Source organism: Rattus norvegicus, chromosome 9 (assembly GCF_036323735.1).
Source record: "Rattus norvegicus strain BN/NHsdMcwi chromosome 9, GRCr8, whole genome shotgun sequence".
In the NCBI taxonomy this organism is placed as follows: Eukaryota; Metazoa; Chordata; class Mammalia; order Rodentia; family Muridae; genus Rattus; species Rattus norvegicus.
Genome location: NC_086027.1, coordinates 81,684,359 through 81,701,098, shown reverse-complemented (window position 1 = coordinate 81,701,098; position 16,740 = coordinate 81,684,359). Strand labels below are relative to the sequence as shown.

The 16,740-nt window shown below is 47.4% G+C and overlaps 1 protein-coding gene across 7 annotated transcripts in view; it reads right to left on the bottom strand.

Moving 5' to 3' along the window:
• Smarcal1 (Swi/SNF related matrix associated, actin dependent regulator of chromatin, subfamily a-like 1) overlaps nt 1-11,653 on the bottom strand; it is a 45,961-nt gene extending 34,308 nt beyond the window's left edge. Inside the window, exons 1-6 of one of the 7 annotated variants that reach the window (XM_039083659.2) lie at nt 11,253-11,408; nt 9,824-9,957; nt 9,711-9,747; nt 7,545-7,595; nt 3,341-3,550; nt 2,772-2,822 (exon numbers count right to left, since the gene is read on the bottom strand). In XM_039083659.2, the coding sequence (XP_038939587.1) occupies nt 2,772-2,822; nt 3,341-3,550; nt 7,545-7,595; nt 9,711-9,747; nt 9,824-9,957; nt 11,253-11,313 (544 nt within the window). In that variant the 5' untranslated portion in view covers nt 11,314-11,408. Of the gene's footprint in view, nt 1-2,771; nt 2,823-3,340; nt 3,551-7,544; nt 7,596-8,416; nt 9,181-9,710; nt 9,748-9,823; nt 9,958-10,283; nt 11,409-11,464 lie in introns of those variants that run through there. The other 6 variants (XM_008767235.3, XM_063267226.1, XM_017596474.3 and 3 more) reach the window with 6 other exon arrangements.
• Nucleotides 11,654-16,740: the final 5,087 nt, after the last annotated feature.

Below are 16,740 nucleotides of genomic sequence, written 5' to 3'. Positions count from 1 at the left end.
ACGTGTGTGTGCTTATGCCCTCCCCACCCAAACACAATACATATAATTAAAATATACATACACTCATGTATGTATATGTGTATGTATACACACACACCAATTGTTTCTGCAAAGTTTCCATGAGCAAAACTAATAGAAAATAGGTAAGGCTGATGGGTTTAATATAAAGTAGGCTGTTCCCTACTGATGTGGAAATCCACTTTATATCTCTTAAATTAAATCTGAATCTGCTCATTTCTACAAGCTCTGGGAGAGTGAGTGCTCAGTGTACTCGGCAGAAGTCATTCTCCTCATAATTCTAGCAATCTTCAGAACGCTCACGCTGGAAGAAAGAAGCTGAGAGCAGTTGGAGTGTAAGCCTCTGTAAGCCACTCTCTCTCAACCACTTGGAGGGAAGAGCCCAAAGTCCCTGCCTCCTACAGCTGTCTCCAAAGTCTTGTGTTGCCAGTTCAGCTCACTGGGTGCTTCTGTGAATCCCACCCTTCCTCCTCAGCGCTGCCTATTGTCCATTCCTTGGCGCTGGCGGATGACAGGCATGTGCTGTCTGGCTTCATGAGTCATACAGAAGTCATTTCTACAAAAAGCTCTCTGCCAGAACGCTCTAGCCACACAGCTGAGAGATGCTAGTGTTTTCAAACAGCAGCTGACAAGACAGGATCACGGAGAACCCTTCTGGACTGTGACAGCCAAGGAAAACAAAAGGCCTCATGCCAATTTCGCTGTGGGTGGAAGGCCTCCAGTCATGTGGGAAGAGAAATCGCTGAGAGGCATTTTCCTAGAGGAGATGACTCTCCTCACGTCTTTGATGACATGTTCAGGCCTCAGTGTCACTTCTTAGGTAGCTTCTTATGTGCTCAACCAGTTTGAGGTCAATAACCTGACTTCACACATGAGGATGAGGACCTCCAGGTCAGGAGAAAGGAGCAGTTTCCCCAGGTCTGCAGCATTAACAGAGTCTGAACCATGGTGGGAACCAGACTCTTCAGCAGGGCCCTCTCTGGCCTCTCAGTGCTCAGAGCTGGCTTTAGACTTTCTTAATGGGTTAGGTTCCAGATGCAGCAGGGATTTAAATCTTATTCTGTCACCACTGACTTCACTGTGGCCCCCAAGTAGCCCCAGTAAGGGAAGCAAAGGTTTCCTTACTGAGACAATGTAACCAGGAAAAGCCTATAAAAATTCTAAATCTAGAATTCCTGACTAACGTCTCCTGCAGACCCTAGAAGTATGCCCATTGTGTGCACTTCTCTGCATGAAGAACTCGCTGCTCTCACTAGCCCGGACTCCAGGTCTCCCAGCACTGTATCATCCTGCGTGTCAGTCCCCAAAGGTGGAGCTTCTAGTACTCATGTATTTGTCTTTCCTGGTCAAGAAAGGCAATGTAGTGAGAAGAAAGAACTAATTCTCATCTCGCATCAAACATTCAGGTTAGGCCAAACAGTTCCCTTTGAATCGTGAGCTCCAAACAGCAGGCAGAGAACTTCTGATTTATGCTGGCCAGCCTTCCCACTTCAGCCACTTTCTACAGATGCTACACAGCACTACCTCACGGTCAACTTAACCCTGTGGTTTACGGCAAGCCCTTGCTCAAGGATGTATTTAATTCTGCCAGGGAGGCAGATAGGGATTTAAATAGGGTAGTTTTGAGGCCCAAACCAGCCTCAAACTTGCTAGGTAGCCAAGGATGACCCTGAACTTCTGGCCCTCCTGCCTCTATCTCCTGAGTGTTTGTGTAACAGGCACATGCCACCCTACCCCTGGATCAAACGCAGGCCTCATGCATGCCAGGCAAACAAACACTCTATCATCTCTAGCCCAAAGATGTCTCTTCTTAATGAAAGGACAAGCGGGACACAAATAGTGCGCTGTGTACCTGATAACTGATACTGCGTGGTAAGTCAGAAGACACAGGCATGGAAAGCAACACAGCCCTGCCTCAAAGCCCCACCTGATGGACAAGTCCCTACTGGCTCTCACTCCCAAGGCTGGCCAGCTCACTGCTGTGACTGGCACCAACACACAGCTCCTCCCACTAGCTGGGCTGACCAGTAAGTCTATAGGGCACCAGGTAGAACACAACTGTAAAAAACGATCACTGCTTTAAATTAGTGGAGACTAGCACTCAGGACAGGCTGAGCTACGACCACAACCACTTTTCTCAAGCACATTAGAATTTTAGTCAATCTAAGAAGAGTACAAGGAGGAAAAAAATGATAGGGAACCATCGTCTCTCTTTTGTGGTCACGGTAGCTGTGCACACATCCATGCTCCTGGTCAGCCTCTAAGTCCTGTTAAAATTCTTCACCTATCATGTCTTGCCTTGTGCATTTGATAGGTTGTAGCCCATGATGCAGCCTCCAGCCAGAACACTCTCCTACTTCCTAGGTCACCCGTGCTGGAGGTAAACTGAGAGGCTATCTCAAGGAACTTCTGGAGGTAAACTGAGAGGCTACCTCAAGGAACTTCCATTCCAGCTGTGTGGCCCTGACACTCCTCTGATTTCCCAGGTCTGTCCTTCTCTTTCCTGTCTATGATGGCAGGAAGGCTTCCAAGCCCGGGGAACTTCAACAACACCAGCCTGCCCTTTGGTTGAAGAGCCCTCTCAATGGTTTCACCAAGCTGCTGGTCAGCAGGCTTGGACAGGCACATTCAGCCGCTCTGCCCTCAAGCATGAAGGTACCAATATTACCACAGCAGAGAGGAGAAACCTCTCCTCAAAGTCAGGCTACTCAAGGGAACAGCATGATAGAAAAGCAGGAGGATGGGCTTCTCACTTAGTTTATTGTGCTCTTCCAAGAGAAAGTTCCACTTCCTGGTCTTCGGATCTGCAATGAGAAGACAGAAGCACATGCTCACTCATTTGCTTTCCAACTTCATGAACCTCTCAGGATGGATGTGGTGGTCCTGAGGTTGATACCATAGCTACCACCAGGGAACTTATTAGAAACACACCCTCCGCCCCAACCCCCAACTCAAAGCTATAGGGTTAACAACCAGCCTTCCAGGGGTTTCCTTTGCTGGCCCAAGTTCAACACCACTGTCTTGGGGTACAGAAAGGCCTTTCTTTGTAGGCATCTTCTGTTTTACTGCTCTTCTAAGGCTAAGCAGCACCTGCATTTGTCAAGACAGCACTGACCAGGTGACTAAGAAAACTGTAGGATGTTCTCTTTGGGATGCTTAGAGATAAAGCAGCTGCCACCACTCGCTCACTCTCTGTGACAACGGAGGTGTGTCAGCGTCCTGTAGATACAGCTATCTCTTTATCAGGAAAGTCAGTTGGAACATTCAAGGACAGAGACAAACAACGCTGACATCGCAGCTCACACAGAGATCAGTCACTTGCCGTAATTCCTGGACTCCATCTGCTTAAACAGGGCAATCACCACCTCAGAATAGCCGATGTCAACCTCGAAGCGGGCTCGGGAAATGAGCATGCATCTCCCTGTGACAAAGGTAAGGGATGGAGCTGAGGGGAGGCTGGTCTGTCCCCCAGTGCCATCGACCTCTTCCAATGGCTGAAGGGAGACCGTGGAGAGTCGCTCGACGGCCTTCACTGTGAAGAGGAGGAAAGGACCAAGATAAGGTGCATGACACTGGACGACTTTCACCTGAGCCAGGACATTCAGAAAGGCCAGACAGTGGGGCAGAGAACTCAAGGCCATGAGGTAGACTGGGAAGGCTTACAAGCATCCTTTAACTGAGGCTTTGAGCATTTTCATATTTACTAATGCCCTGCGCACAGTGATATGTACCTGTAAAACCATCTACTCAGAAGGCCAAAAGGTGGGCTAGCTTGGGCAGCACAGCAAGACCCTTGATGTGGGCAGGGGTGGGGTGGGGGCGAGGCAGAGAGACAGAGACACAAAGAGGGAGACGGAGAGCGTGTGAGCAATTTTTCTGTTCCTCAAATTTTTTAAATTAGAAAAACAGATATCAGAAATTAAGAGCGGGAGTAACTTGCGGTGAAAGTTAAAGGGAAGCAGTCTCTGTTCTGCCTGACGGTCGGCTGAAGCTGGCACAGCACAAAACACCCGTGCAGAGCTACTGCACCAACTGCTTAGGTGACAGGATGAGGGACAGGACCAGCGGGCCACAGGCACACTGGTTCTCACATTATTTTATCACTCGTCACTCACTCATCACTGATGCGCTTGCCTCGTGGACTTGACAACAGACGACAAAGCTGATAAAAACATCAACTAGTATTTGAAAATCGAAACTGCTAAGGCCAGACAGGTACAGAGAACATAAACAGGAAGAAGGCAAAACGAAAGTATGGCGACACAGCTGATCTGCATCAGAAGTAAAAGCGACCAGAAAACAGAAATGTTCTGCTTTTCAAATAATCAAAGGAATGAAAGGCCATTTTTTTTTTTTTACACATTAGTGTTGCAAGATTAAAAAAAGAAAAGAAAACAAAACAATAAAACCCAGCTAGATATTCACATTACTAGCTGAGATTAAGACCTGTTGGGAAGACTGGAGAGACAGGCCTGAGTTTTCTACTCCCGGGAACTAATAGACGTAAGCCTGTGCATCCAGGGGTTTCCTTATGGATGCAAAACCAGGAAATGGGAAGCAAATTAAACATCAAGAAAACGGCATAGGCAAACTCTGCCATATTCATACAACATGATCAATGTCAGGCAATTATTAATTTTTTCTGTCAGTGACAAGTTTTGGAAAAGACAGCATAAAATTTACTATGTTCAATAATACAAAATAGTTGAGGTTCACGGTGGTCTATTACAATAATGACACCCATACACTCATTACACAGAACTGCTAGCTTTCACTGAAACAGAAATGTTTATGAGAAAGGCAGGGTGCGAATTATATACAAATGTTAACCTGCTTTACTTAGTGACTGAGAAAAGAAGGGGACAAAGTGCCCATAGTGTTTCAGTCCAGGGACTATGGGACTAATTTCCCTCCTTTGGGCATTAATTCACTACTATTGTGTGGTAAGTACAGGGTGGGGTAAGTACAGGGTGGGGTAAAACAGAGCAAACTCCAGGTTAGGGATGGAGCTCGGCACTCAAGGGCTGACCGAGCTCACCTGAGGTCCTCGATTCAGTCCCAGCTCTGTCGGAAAAGAAAAGGAGGGGCAGTGCAGAATCCACAGACATTTAAAGCCAGAGCTGTCGGAGACAACAGGGATGTATGATGATGCTATCAAGGGCCAAAGGACCACCATGCACAGGGCTTCGAGTTTAATCCCCAGTACTTATAAAAAAAAAAAAAAAAAAGCTGGCAGTGGTGGCATGATGGTGTATGCCTTTAATCCCAGCACTCCACCCCAGATACAATGGTAGATGGATCTCCAGACCAGCCTGGTCTATAGGGTGAGTTCTAGGACAGTCAGGGCTACACAGAAAAGCCCTGTCTTGAAAAACCAAAACACAAACCAAAAACCCCAAAAGTATAATCTAAGATAAAAAGTATAAAAAGGGGGTTAGGGATTTAGCTCAGTGGTAGAGCGCTTGCCTAGCAAGCACAAGGCCCTGGGTTCGGTCCCCAGCTCCGAAAAAAAGAAAAAGAAAAAAAAAAGTATAAAAAGGCATGAAAATGATAAACCTATGTAAAAGTTAAAAACAGAAAGGCAGCTTATAACTCTGAAGTTGCTGCAGAGGAATTCAGGGTACAGAGAGGGTCCACACGCTCCAGCCAGCCTCGTCTCAAAGGCCTTGTTCAAACTTGTGCCTACTACAAGTAGGTGGAGCAGTACAAAAGAAGTAATCATGCCAAACAAAACCTACACAAACTCAGAAACACCATCCAAGTCACAAAGCACTGTGGTCAAAAACAAGATCAAAAGATAGCATAGCCAACAAAACCGCCTAGTGGAAATCTCTGGTTTCAAAAATCCAATAATACCAGGTAAAAGGGGTGGGGGGCAAACCTGGAATCTTAACCTGGCACTTGGAGCCTTTTCTAACACATAATGATTGCATGAAGGGAAGGGTCACCACCACAGGTGTCATGGGTTGAAGTATGGCCCCCTAAGAGTCCTGTGTGGGAGTTCTAAGTTCTGGTGCCTCAGAATAAGACACCAAGGTAGAGCTTTTCAAGTTAGGTAAGATCACTTGGGTAGGCCTTAATAATCTGAGATGACTGGTGGAGGGAGGGGCGGAGAGAGGGATAGGAAAGTGGGGATAGAGATAGTATGGGGGGAAAGGATGGAGGGAGGGAAGGAAAGGGAGGGAGAGAGAGAGCAAGAGCAAGAGTAAGACGGAGAAGCAAAGGCAAGAACTTGTATGAAACTTGTTTGCTTGGCGGCTGTGAGGATTTGAACCATTAGTTCTCAATCTATAGGTCATGACCCCGAACAATCCTTTCACGAGGTCACACAAGATCATCGGAAATCACAGATATTTACGTTACGATTCATTACAGCAGCAACATTATAGTTAAGTAGCAACGAAAGTAATTCTAGGGGCTGGAGAGATGGCTCAGCGGTTAAGAGCACTCACTGCTCTTCCAGAGGTCCTGAGTTCAAATCCCAGCAACCACATGGTGGCTCACTCACAACCATCTGTAATGGGATCTGATGCCCTCTTCTGGTGTGTCTGAAGGCAGTGACAGTGTACTCATATTCATAAATAAATAATTCTTCCAAAAAAGAAATTCATTCATTTTATGGTTGGGGGTCACCACACATGAGGAGCTGTACTAAAGGGTCACAGCGTCAGGCAGGTTGAGAACTACTAACCGGGACAGAGGATCACCATCAGCACATCAAGGACAAAGGCCACAGGGGAAACCAAGCCTGTACACATCTTGGCCTCAGATTTCTTCCCTTCAGAACTAAGTAAACACACTTCTTTTGCTTAAGGTCCAGTTTGTGTCACAGCAGCCCTACCAACGTGCAGGACACCACCTCGTCTCGTATTTATAAAGACGAGACCAAGGAAAGAACAAATAAAGTCTGTAGAAACTGGCCCTTCACTGCCCGCTCCCCCAAGGAAATGTCCTGGTGAACACAAAGAATTCTATGTCATGTGCCAGATCCTCTGAGAAATGATCTAAGCGTACCCTCAGCTTCTGAAATGGGCAGAGCAGAGTCAGTGTACACACAGCTGCTGGGAACAAGTGAGGAGAAAGGGAAACGAGATCGCAGCACAGGACAAGGGGACAGAATCACCGACATAGGACACACTCAGACGACCGGCTACACCAGGGCTGATGATGACGGGATAGACAGACCTGCCTGAGCAGAGCCCCCGCCCCCTGAACTTTAGGGTTCACTAGCCGGGGTCAGACATTAAACAGCCATCTCCCTAGGAAGCGAGGCCTGACACAGCTATCTGTCCTGCTGGATCTGCCAGAGCCCAGGGGAAATGGGCACTCTGGCTTGAATTGCAGTTGAATGACTAATTAGCTGTGTGTCTCCTTACCAGTTACTCATTTGAGACTTCACTTCCCCGTTCGTAAGACGGTCATTATAAGAGATAAGAGAGATCACCAGAGCAACACCAGCTTATAGAACCATGAGGTGCCAGCTTGTGCTGACTTTTCGCCACAGGCGAGAGAATGTGTGAACTTACTCAAGGCTCTGTAGTCACTCATGCTGAAGTCCCACGTCTTCGTAAACGAATCTGAAATAAACCGAAGGCTGGTCACTTTTCGTCTTCATTTGTAATCTGAGACTCTCTAACTTATTTCCTGGACAACTAGAGACAGCTAGACAATGTGGGTAATTCTTTTGTTGCGCATAATGGCAGCTCCAGCCCACAGAAGTCATTTCGCTAAGCGGGCTGAGGCAGTTAGGACTGGAACCCAAACCCTCTGAATAGTGTGTAGTTGGGCAAGGATGTGAACAGCTCTGAAGACTAGAAGAGCTAGCTAGTCACACCCCAGCACTCCCTTCAGATCAACTAACCCAGGCACCTTACTCATCAGAACTGAGCTGGGTCAGCAGTTGAAAACTGAAAGAAGGGGCTGGAAAGATGGCTCAGTGGTTGAGAGCACTGGCTGCTCTTCCAGAGGTCCTGAGTTCAAATCCCAGCAACCACATGGTGGCTCACAACCATCTGTAATGGGATCTGATGCCCTCTTCTGGTGTGTCTGAAGACAGCTACGGTGTAGTTATGTATAATTAATAAATAAATCTTAAAAAAAGAAAAAAAATTGAAAAAAGAACAAAAAAAATCTTTGGATTTCAAACTACTGTTTTTAGGCTCTAATGCTACAATACACAAAGCACGTGGCAGAGGAACTGGTTCCTCAATAAACACAGGAAAGTTCTCCCTATGGCTGTGCGCTAGCTAAGTTTAACAGCTGCTCGAGACAGTGTCTATTACAAAGGGAGAAGGCAGCTAAAATAGAAAAATGTAACGTGCCAATATCCCCTCTTACTATTTATGAGGAACTGTTAGAACAGAGTCCAAAAATAGAAAAAGGAAAAAAGCCTCATTACCATAGCGTCTGCTGGGCAGAGACTTAAACACCTCAATGAGCTCCTTGTTGTAGCCGATCTTTACCCGGAAGCGATCCCCTGTCCTTAAGCACATTCCCCGTAGACAGCTTGCTTTTTGGGGTGAGGTCTGCAGTGCCTTTGCGGGTCTCCCATCTGTCTTAGGTGTTTTTTCCCCTAAGGCATAAAAGGTGTCCGAAATGCTCTGTCCAGAGGTGGAGGGCCTCCCTGCCTTGGCCTCTAACTTGGGATCCCTGGGAAATGGTCTAGGACAGGAAGCTGCTGTGTCCTGGGTTGCCTGGGGATGACCCTCACTGGATTTACTACCCAAAAGCTGTTGGTTAGAGACTTCTGGGGGACTTGGGTTTGGGCAGGCTGCGGACATCTTTCCTTCGCTCTTCCATAGTCCCTTTGCTTCCTCTGCTGTGCTGGGTTGAAAACAGGGGGAGCTGTGAGGTCTCTGAGCAGCAGGGAGTGAATTATTGAGATTCTGTCCCTTGGAAATGGTAGCATGGCCCTCTGGCTTTGAAGGCTCCGCTGGGAGATTCAGGAGAGAGTTCTGCTTGCACTGGGACGGCCTGGCAGCACTGGAGCCTGAAGCTGTACTCTGGGGCTGTTCTGCCCATAGCTTCTCAGCTCGACGGGCCAAAGCCTTCTGCCGATTCTCTTCAATCTTTTTCCTCTGCTCCTCCGTAAGTGGCAAGGACATTTCTAACAGGATAGGCTTCTGCAGAAATGTCACCCTTTAACTGGGAAGTTGGCAGAAGCTGGGAAAGGTAAAAGGACAGAAATAAAACTTACACCCACCATGTTGCTACTTTGATTAATAAGGTTTTGTTCCAGGTAACATATTAGAAAAAGCTAAAGGCGGGTTGGGGATTTAGCTCAGTGGTAGAGCGCTTGCCTAGGAAGCGCAAGGCCCTGGGTTCGGTCCCCAGCTCCGAAAAAACGAACCAAAAAAAAAAAAAAAAGAAAAAGAAAAAGCTAAAGGATGAAATGAGATTTCTCTTATAATTAAAATGAAAACGCACGCGCACGCGCACGTGCACACACAGAGTAAGCAGCATATTCTTAAAATACTGATCCAGATGAAACAGCAAAAACTCCAAACTGATTGTGTTTCACTGGGGTATCCTCCCCTCTCCTCCTTCTCCCCCTTCCCATCTGCCAGCCAAGGTGGGTTAGCAGATCCCAAGAAAGTTTAACAGTGAAACCCAACTTCATTAGAATGGACAAAGGCTACATTTTAAAGTAGACAGGTTGGTGGATCAGACAGAAATAGACAGACCATACGTACCATGCCACGACACTTGCCACAATAGCCTGTCTCCAACCTGGAAGGAGGAGAAAGAATATTAGCCTCATGGAGACTGCACACTAAATCCTCCCCTTGCATTCCACCCTCATTACCTTTCTGATGAATCTGCAGGTGGCCAAATGCAAGCTAGAGCAGCTGGCCCTAGAGTCTGACTTCCAAAATGCAAAGGCAAAATGACTCTTGGAAAAAATAAGGGGACAAAGCAGGGAATGGGGAGCAATGGTCACTGTACCAAAATCAGACAAAAGATAGAAAGGGTTCAGTTCAACTGTCATCTCAGCCAATGCACATTATCACCACTCAAGAGCAGAGAGTAAGGTCATCCTATACATTTTATTTTGTACTGTGATTTCATTTACCTTAGACATCTTACAATGCTCTGGAAGCCATGGCCCGAACACCTAATTCTCTGGCTGGGATCTGACTTCAGCCTTATCCAAATGGCACACTGCCTTATGATGTTACAGGATATTCAAACCTGTGTTTCTAGTTAGGGTTTAGCTCAGTCCTTTAATCCCCTAGCTGGAATATAGACACGACTTCAGTACTCACCTTTAACCCAAACAATGACGGTAAAGTTAGTTTGTAGAAGGAAGCACCCATGTTTGAAAGTTATGTCTAATTGAATGGCAAAAAAAAGTGATGAGAGTCAGAGAAAAATTTGACAGAAGAGGATATGCCCAACTCGCATGAGAAGAGAAAGGGAAGCTACTTTAGGGAGAGACGGACTGTACCGGAGGAAGAGGGCACAGTACAGGAAATATAGTAGAGTTTGTGGAGAGCAGTACAGTGGAGTTGAGAGGGAGGAGGCAGTTTTACTGTTAAGAGTTTTACAGACACAGACTGAAGAGAGAACAAGCTAGACACAGATGAAGACAAAATGAGCAAGAAAATGAGAAGGAGCCGGAAGATTAGAACAGATAACTAGAGTTAGTTTAAGGCCAAACAGCAATTCAGAGGCGGAGAGAAAAGACAGATTGAATAAGTCAGCTGGGAGAGGAGTTTGAGCCACAACAGCTGAGTCGAACCAGCCAGCTAGAGTTCAGAAAGAAGAGCGAGCTTACTCAGCAGCAGGTCTCAAGAGGCTGAAAACATTCAAGGCTCAGATAAGTGGCTAGGAGCTTCCAAGACTAGGCAGGCCTAAGTTAGCGGACAGAGGCAGTGAGCCTCCCAGCCAATTACAACAGAATAGAAGCATTTTCACATTATAATGCTTGTAACACAGGAAATACTCAAGTAGCACGGCCAGGCGTCAAAGGAAGATTTAGACTCTAGACTTTAGAGGGCTTAAATTTTATTCCCTGTTAAGACTCCCATTAGACAAAGCACCCCAAAACATCTTCTCCCACAGATGTTACACTCAATCCAGCCAGCCAGCAGCAATTAAAATTCTCAGCCTTGTACTCCAAGTTGGATCATCTACCTAACTGCCCTGGCCCGGTATGCTGACTGACTACCCAGTCGGGAGGTGAGATCACGGAATGAGAGGTCCAACTAATAAACCATAAACGACAAGTGTACCCCAGCACATAGACGTCCCACTTTGCTGGAACCTAGGCTTCATTTCCTTTTCCAGGCACATCCTGGGCGCCTACGGAAAGAGGACGCCCCGCCCCACTTTGCCTCTAACAGTCCCACTTGGATTCTCCCGTTCCTGCTGCTCCCTCCTCCCGCCGTAATTTGGTATCGTCCGCCTCCAACGCCTTTACCTCCTTTGCAGTCCACTTCCTTACCTGGCGAGACTGGTAAGGTGAAGCACCTTCGCAGAAGAGCCCTAGCCCAGGAGTGTCTTTCAGAGCTTTGCCTGGGCAGTTTTCGTTTCTGGATGGACTGTGAGAAGAACTAAAACTCAAGAGCTGCAACTTCACATATCTCTGCGCGGGCGGCTGGCATTGAATGGCTCGGCCACCGTCGAACTACACTTCCCGACAGCCAATACGGCCGCAGATTAATTGTGGATGATAATACACTTGGTGTAGGGCCTTCTGGGGTTCGTAGTTTGAGTCCGAAAGCCTGCCCATTGGAGGTTGGTGAATTTGAGAGGCGTAACGTTATGGGCAGGTCAAGGTGTGATGCACCCTGGGAGTTGTAGGTCTCAGTTTCTTCAAACGTTTAGTCAGGCGTAAAGGCAGCCTGTGATGCTGAACATTCAGTGTCAGCGGTGTCTCCAGATATGTCAGACAGCCAGATTGATTTGATACTTAATATTTTCCTGGCGCACCCGTTTCTAATAGTGTTGTCCTTATAAGCACCATCTGCTTTCCTAGACCAAAGAGGAATTTGAATTGTTAGAGCCTCCATCAGTCAGCGTGCTGATCATCAATATGAACTTCAGTTAATCCGTACTACAACCTATGAAGCACAGAGAGGAACTCATGTATCCTAGATTGGTCTAGAACTTACTCTGTGGCAGAGAACTTTCCTGCATCCATCACCTACAGACTTGCACCATCGTGAGATTATTATTATATTTTTCCCCTCTTTTTTAAAAGACATAATCTTACTATGTTTCATTGACTAGCCTAAAGAACTGACAGAGATCCTTCTCTGGAGTGCGATTTAAAAAGTTGTGCACCACACACCCAGCTCTATTTTCCTCATTCTATAGATGAGAAAACCGAACCAGAACTGGTCCACAATTTTCACAAGGCTGTGTTCAGCTACTTTGTTACTCTGATTCCAAAGCCCTCCCACCTATCCGATAGGCTGTCATGGTTACTTGACTCCATTTCTGAGCACCAGCCTTCTTTCTACCCTGCAACAGTTGAATACAATATTCTTCGGTCATCAGTGTATGTGTGAAGGTTGTTACGATTCTGTTTTCAAACAGAGCTCATTACAAAGAGGTAGATCTCTGAATACAGAGTAAGTTGGGGGAAATGACCAGACAGTTAAAGAAAAGTGATGTGCTTTTTCTTTTTTTTTTTTCCTTCGGAGCTGGAGACTGAACTCAGGGCCTTGTGCTTGCTAGGCAAGCACTCTACCACTGAGCTAAATCCCTAACCCTTTTTTCTTTTCTTTCTTTTTTTTTTTTTCGGAGTGATGTGCTTTTTAATAAGAAGAGGTGAAGTGGGCTGCAGTAAGGTAGGCTCCACCAGTGCAGGAGTTGTCAAGATAGCAGCCACAAGAGGTGGAAGAGGAATGCTGCTAGTGTCGGCTATTTATGCCCATTCGAGGGGCACGGAAAGCTTTTCCTGCTTGGGCTTTCTTTGTAAACTTGGTATACTTTGTAAACATTATAAACCCTCAAGACACACAAGTGGCCGAGGTCCCCACCTAAAGAGTTCCAACTGCCATGCCTCGCCCTGCAGATGTCTCTTGTGCTTGTACCAGTGTGGCTGGAGTGTTCAGTCTCTGCCTGCCCTACAAGGAAAAAAAAAAAAAATCCCACCAATCCTTGAGTTTGCTCCAACAATCAGGCCATATAATCCCTCCAATCCCAGGCCACCCTGCAAATCCCACCCCCCACCCCCACCTCAAGAAACGCTACGCTATATAAATCCTGTATTCTGCCCAGTTCCCCGTTGCTTCTCACTGGAGCAGAGGCAGCCACCCTCCTGAGTTTTCTCCTCCCAATAAATATATTTGTGTGGTGTGACTTTGTGGTACTCCCAACTGCTAGGATACCTTTTCCCCTTCACTTGTGTTGGGGAAAATTTCAAAGGCAGCTAAAAAGAACTTCTGAAGGAGACGCCATTTTCTTCAGAGCTGCAACACAGCTAGTATTTGAGGTGAATCTTATACCTTTGGTTTCCCTACTACTGAGCATCCATTTCCTGCTTCACAATGTGAATAGATACTAATTAGCCAACACCTGTCTTGCTCTTCCTGTCCCCTGCTGAGTCGGTTAATTTGTTAAGACTGTGTGCTATACCCTTATTTGTGCCTGTCACCAATTCATATGACAGTCACTTCACTCTCCAGGCTCAGCTGATTCACCCACAGAGCAATATACTGTCATATAAATCAGAGGACTATGGGCCCAGGCATCCCAATCTCTGAACCCTGGATTCCCATCAATTCATGTATCTAGCTCCTAGGAATTCCAACGTAGAAAGGCTGGAATTGGACTAAACAATGTGATCTCCTTTCTAGCTCTAACATCCTAAACTTGAAGTCAGTCTAAAACTCGTCTTTAAAAAGGCAAACCAATGCGATTTCAATCAGTATTCCTAGCATTGGCTTTGTCAACAACATAATCTATTGGGGTCTTACTGTAATTACTGAAAGACCCCAGCTTAGCAGCAGTAACGCCATTTTGTAAGGCTGTACTTAAGATGACTGGTTCAGGGAAAGGTTAGAACACTGAGTACACAGCGGCTGCCAAGCAGGATGTGTTTGGTTGAAGGCCTAGCAACAGGACGACTTCGGTTGAGCACCTGACAATGAAAAAAAAAGCCCCGGGAGAGGTCCCACACCCTGGTGGGGGGCCGAGTCAGTCGTTATGTTCCAAGAAGGTAGCTAAGAAACTTGCCCCCGGGCTGAACCCTTGGGGGGCCGAGTCAGTCGTTATGTTTCAGGAAGGTAGCTAGGAAACTTGCCCCCGGGCTGAATCCTTGCCACATTAGAATCCACCAATTATATCCCTGTAACCATGCATCTGCTTCTGTATGCTTGCTTCTGCTCCCCAAAATCCTATAAAAGCCCATCCTTGGTTCCGTGGGGCGCGCCAGTCCCCCGAGTGACTGAAGCGCCCGCAGGTGCCTGTGCCTGTGTATCCCGACAATAAACCAAATCCTCTTGCTGATTGCATCCTGTGGTGTCTCGGTCTGGTCTTTGGAGTTAGAGGGTCTCCATCCCGAGGGAAAGTTCTCCCTGAGAGCTTTTCATTTGGTGCGTTGGCCGGGAAAGGAGATCCTCCACCCAGGGACCACCGACCACCCACTGGGAGGTAAGCCGGCCGGCGTCTGTCTGTCTGTCTGATTTTGTCTCGTTCTGTCTTATTCTGTCTGTTCTGTGAGCGCTCAGCCAGGTTCTGTGAGCGCTCAGCCAGGTCTGTTCTGTGAGCGCTCAGCCAGGTCTATTCTGTGAGTGCTCAGCCAGGTCTGTTCTGTGAGTGCTCAGCCAGGTTCTGTGAGCGCTCAGCCAGGTCTGTTCTGTGAGCGCTCAGCCAGGTTGTTTGGAATTTGGGCGGGACGAAGAAGGAGCTGACGAGCTCGGACTTCTCGCCCCGCAGCCCTGGAAGACGTTCCAAGGGTGTTGGGGCCCGACTTTTCGGGGCCCAATCTGGGAGAGGAGAAAGATCCGGACTAACGGCACCTCTGTCTGTATTTTTGGCTTTCAGAGGGCCCCGGACCTTTGCCACCTCCATCTGACTTTTTGCTTTCAGTTTGGTACAAAAGCCGTGCAGCACGCCTGTCTGTTGTTTGTTTGACTGTTGGTGTTGTTTGTTTTCTCTGTGTTCTAATCTTCCTTAGAACTAACATGGGACAGTCCCTAACAACGCCCCTAAGTCTCACTCTTGATCATTAGAAAGACGTCCACGACCGGGCACACAACCAGTCCGTCGAGGTTAAAAAAAAAAGGAAAATGACAGACTCTCTGCACATCCGAGTGGCCCACTTTCCGAGCGGGATGGCCAGTGAATGGCACATTTAATAAGATCATTATTTTACAGGTTAAAGATCGGGTCGTCCACGGACATCCTGACCAGGTTTCTTACATTATCACTTGAGAGAGTCTCGCCTTAAACCCCCCCCCCCCCGGGCGGAACCCTTCGTGGACCCGAATTGGCCTCCCCTCAACCCCCAGCCTGTCCCCTCGGCCCCACCCGGTCTGCCGGCCACGTCTTAAGAAACCTGTCCTCCCGGCAGACCCAAACTCCCCTCTCATAGATCTTCTCTCTGACAGGCCCGGCTAAAACGGAGGAGGCAGAGCCGCCGGCCAGATCAGTTGCCGGGCCACAGTCTGATAAGGGTTTCTCCCCTGTCGCAGGGAGGTTGCGCAATAAGCGCGAGGTGATGCCAGATTCAACCTCCCAGGCTTTCCCACTTAGACAGGGAACCGGTGGCCAGACCCAATACTGGCCGTTTTCAGCAGCTGACATTTACAATTGGAAACAACACAACCCTTCTTTCTCCAAAGATCCGGTGGCACTCACCGACCTAATAGAATCTGTTTTACTTACCCACCAGCCTACTTGCGATGACTGCCAACAGCTCTTACAGGCCCTCTTAACCTCAGAAAAAAAACAAAGAGTGTTCCTAGAGGCCAGAAAGCATGTTCTGGGAGATGATGGGCGTCCCACCCAGCTGCCTGAAAAAATTGATGCTGCATTCCCACTTAAGAGACCAAACTGGGATTTTAATACAGCTGAAGGTAAGGGACACCTACGCCTTTATCGCCAGTTGCTTCTAGCGGGTCTCCGAGGGGCTATACAACGCCCTACTAATTTGGCTCAGGTAAAACAGGTATTACAGGAAGCAGGGGAAACTCCCTCCGCCTTTCTAGAGAGACTTAAGGAGGCCTACCGTATGTACACTCCCTATGACCCAGATGACCCAGGACAAATGACGAGTGTCTCTATGTCCTTCATCTGGCAGGCTGCTCCAGATATCAGGACTAAGTTACAGAGGTTAGAAAATTTACAGGGCTATACATTACAGGATTTACTTAAAGAAGCTGAAAAGATTTTTAATAAGAGAGAGATAAAAAAAAAAAAAAAACAAAGAATTGAGTCGAATCTTGGCCGCCGTAGTTCAGGGCCAAGAAAGGAAGGGAGATAGGGGGGAGCTCGAAAGGGGCTGAAGCTGGATAAAGATCAATGTGCCTATTACAAAGAGAAAGGGCACTGGGCCAGAGAGTGCCCCAAGAAGCCTGGCGGACCCCGAAAGCCTCGACCACGAACCTCCCTCTTGGCTCTAGATAAAGATTAGGGAGGTCAGGGCCAGGAGCCCCCCCCGAGCCCAGGGTAACGCTTAAAGTTGGGGGGCAGCCGGTTACTTTCCTGGTAGACACAGGAGCCCAGCATTCAGTCCTCACCCAAGCTTCAGGACAACTCAGCGACCGG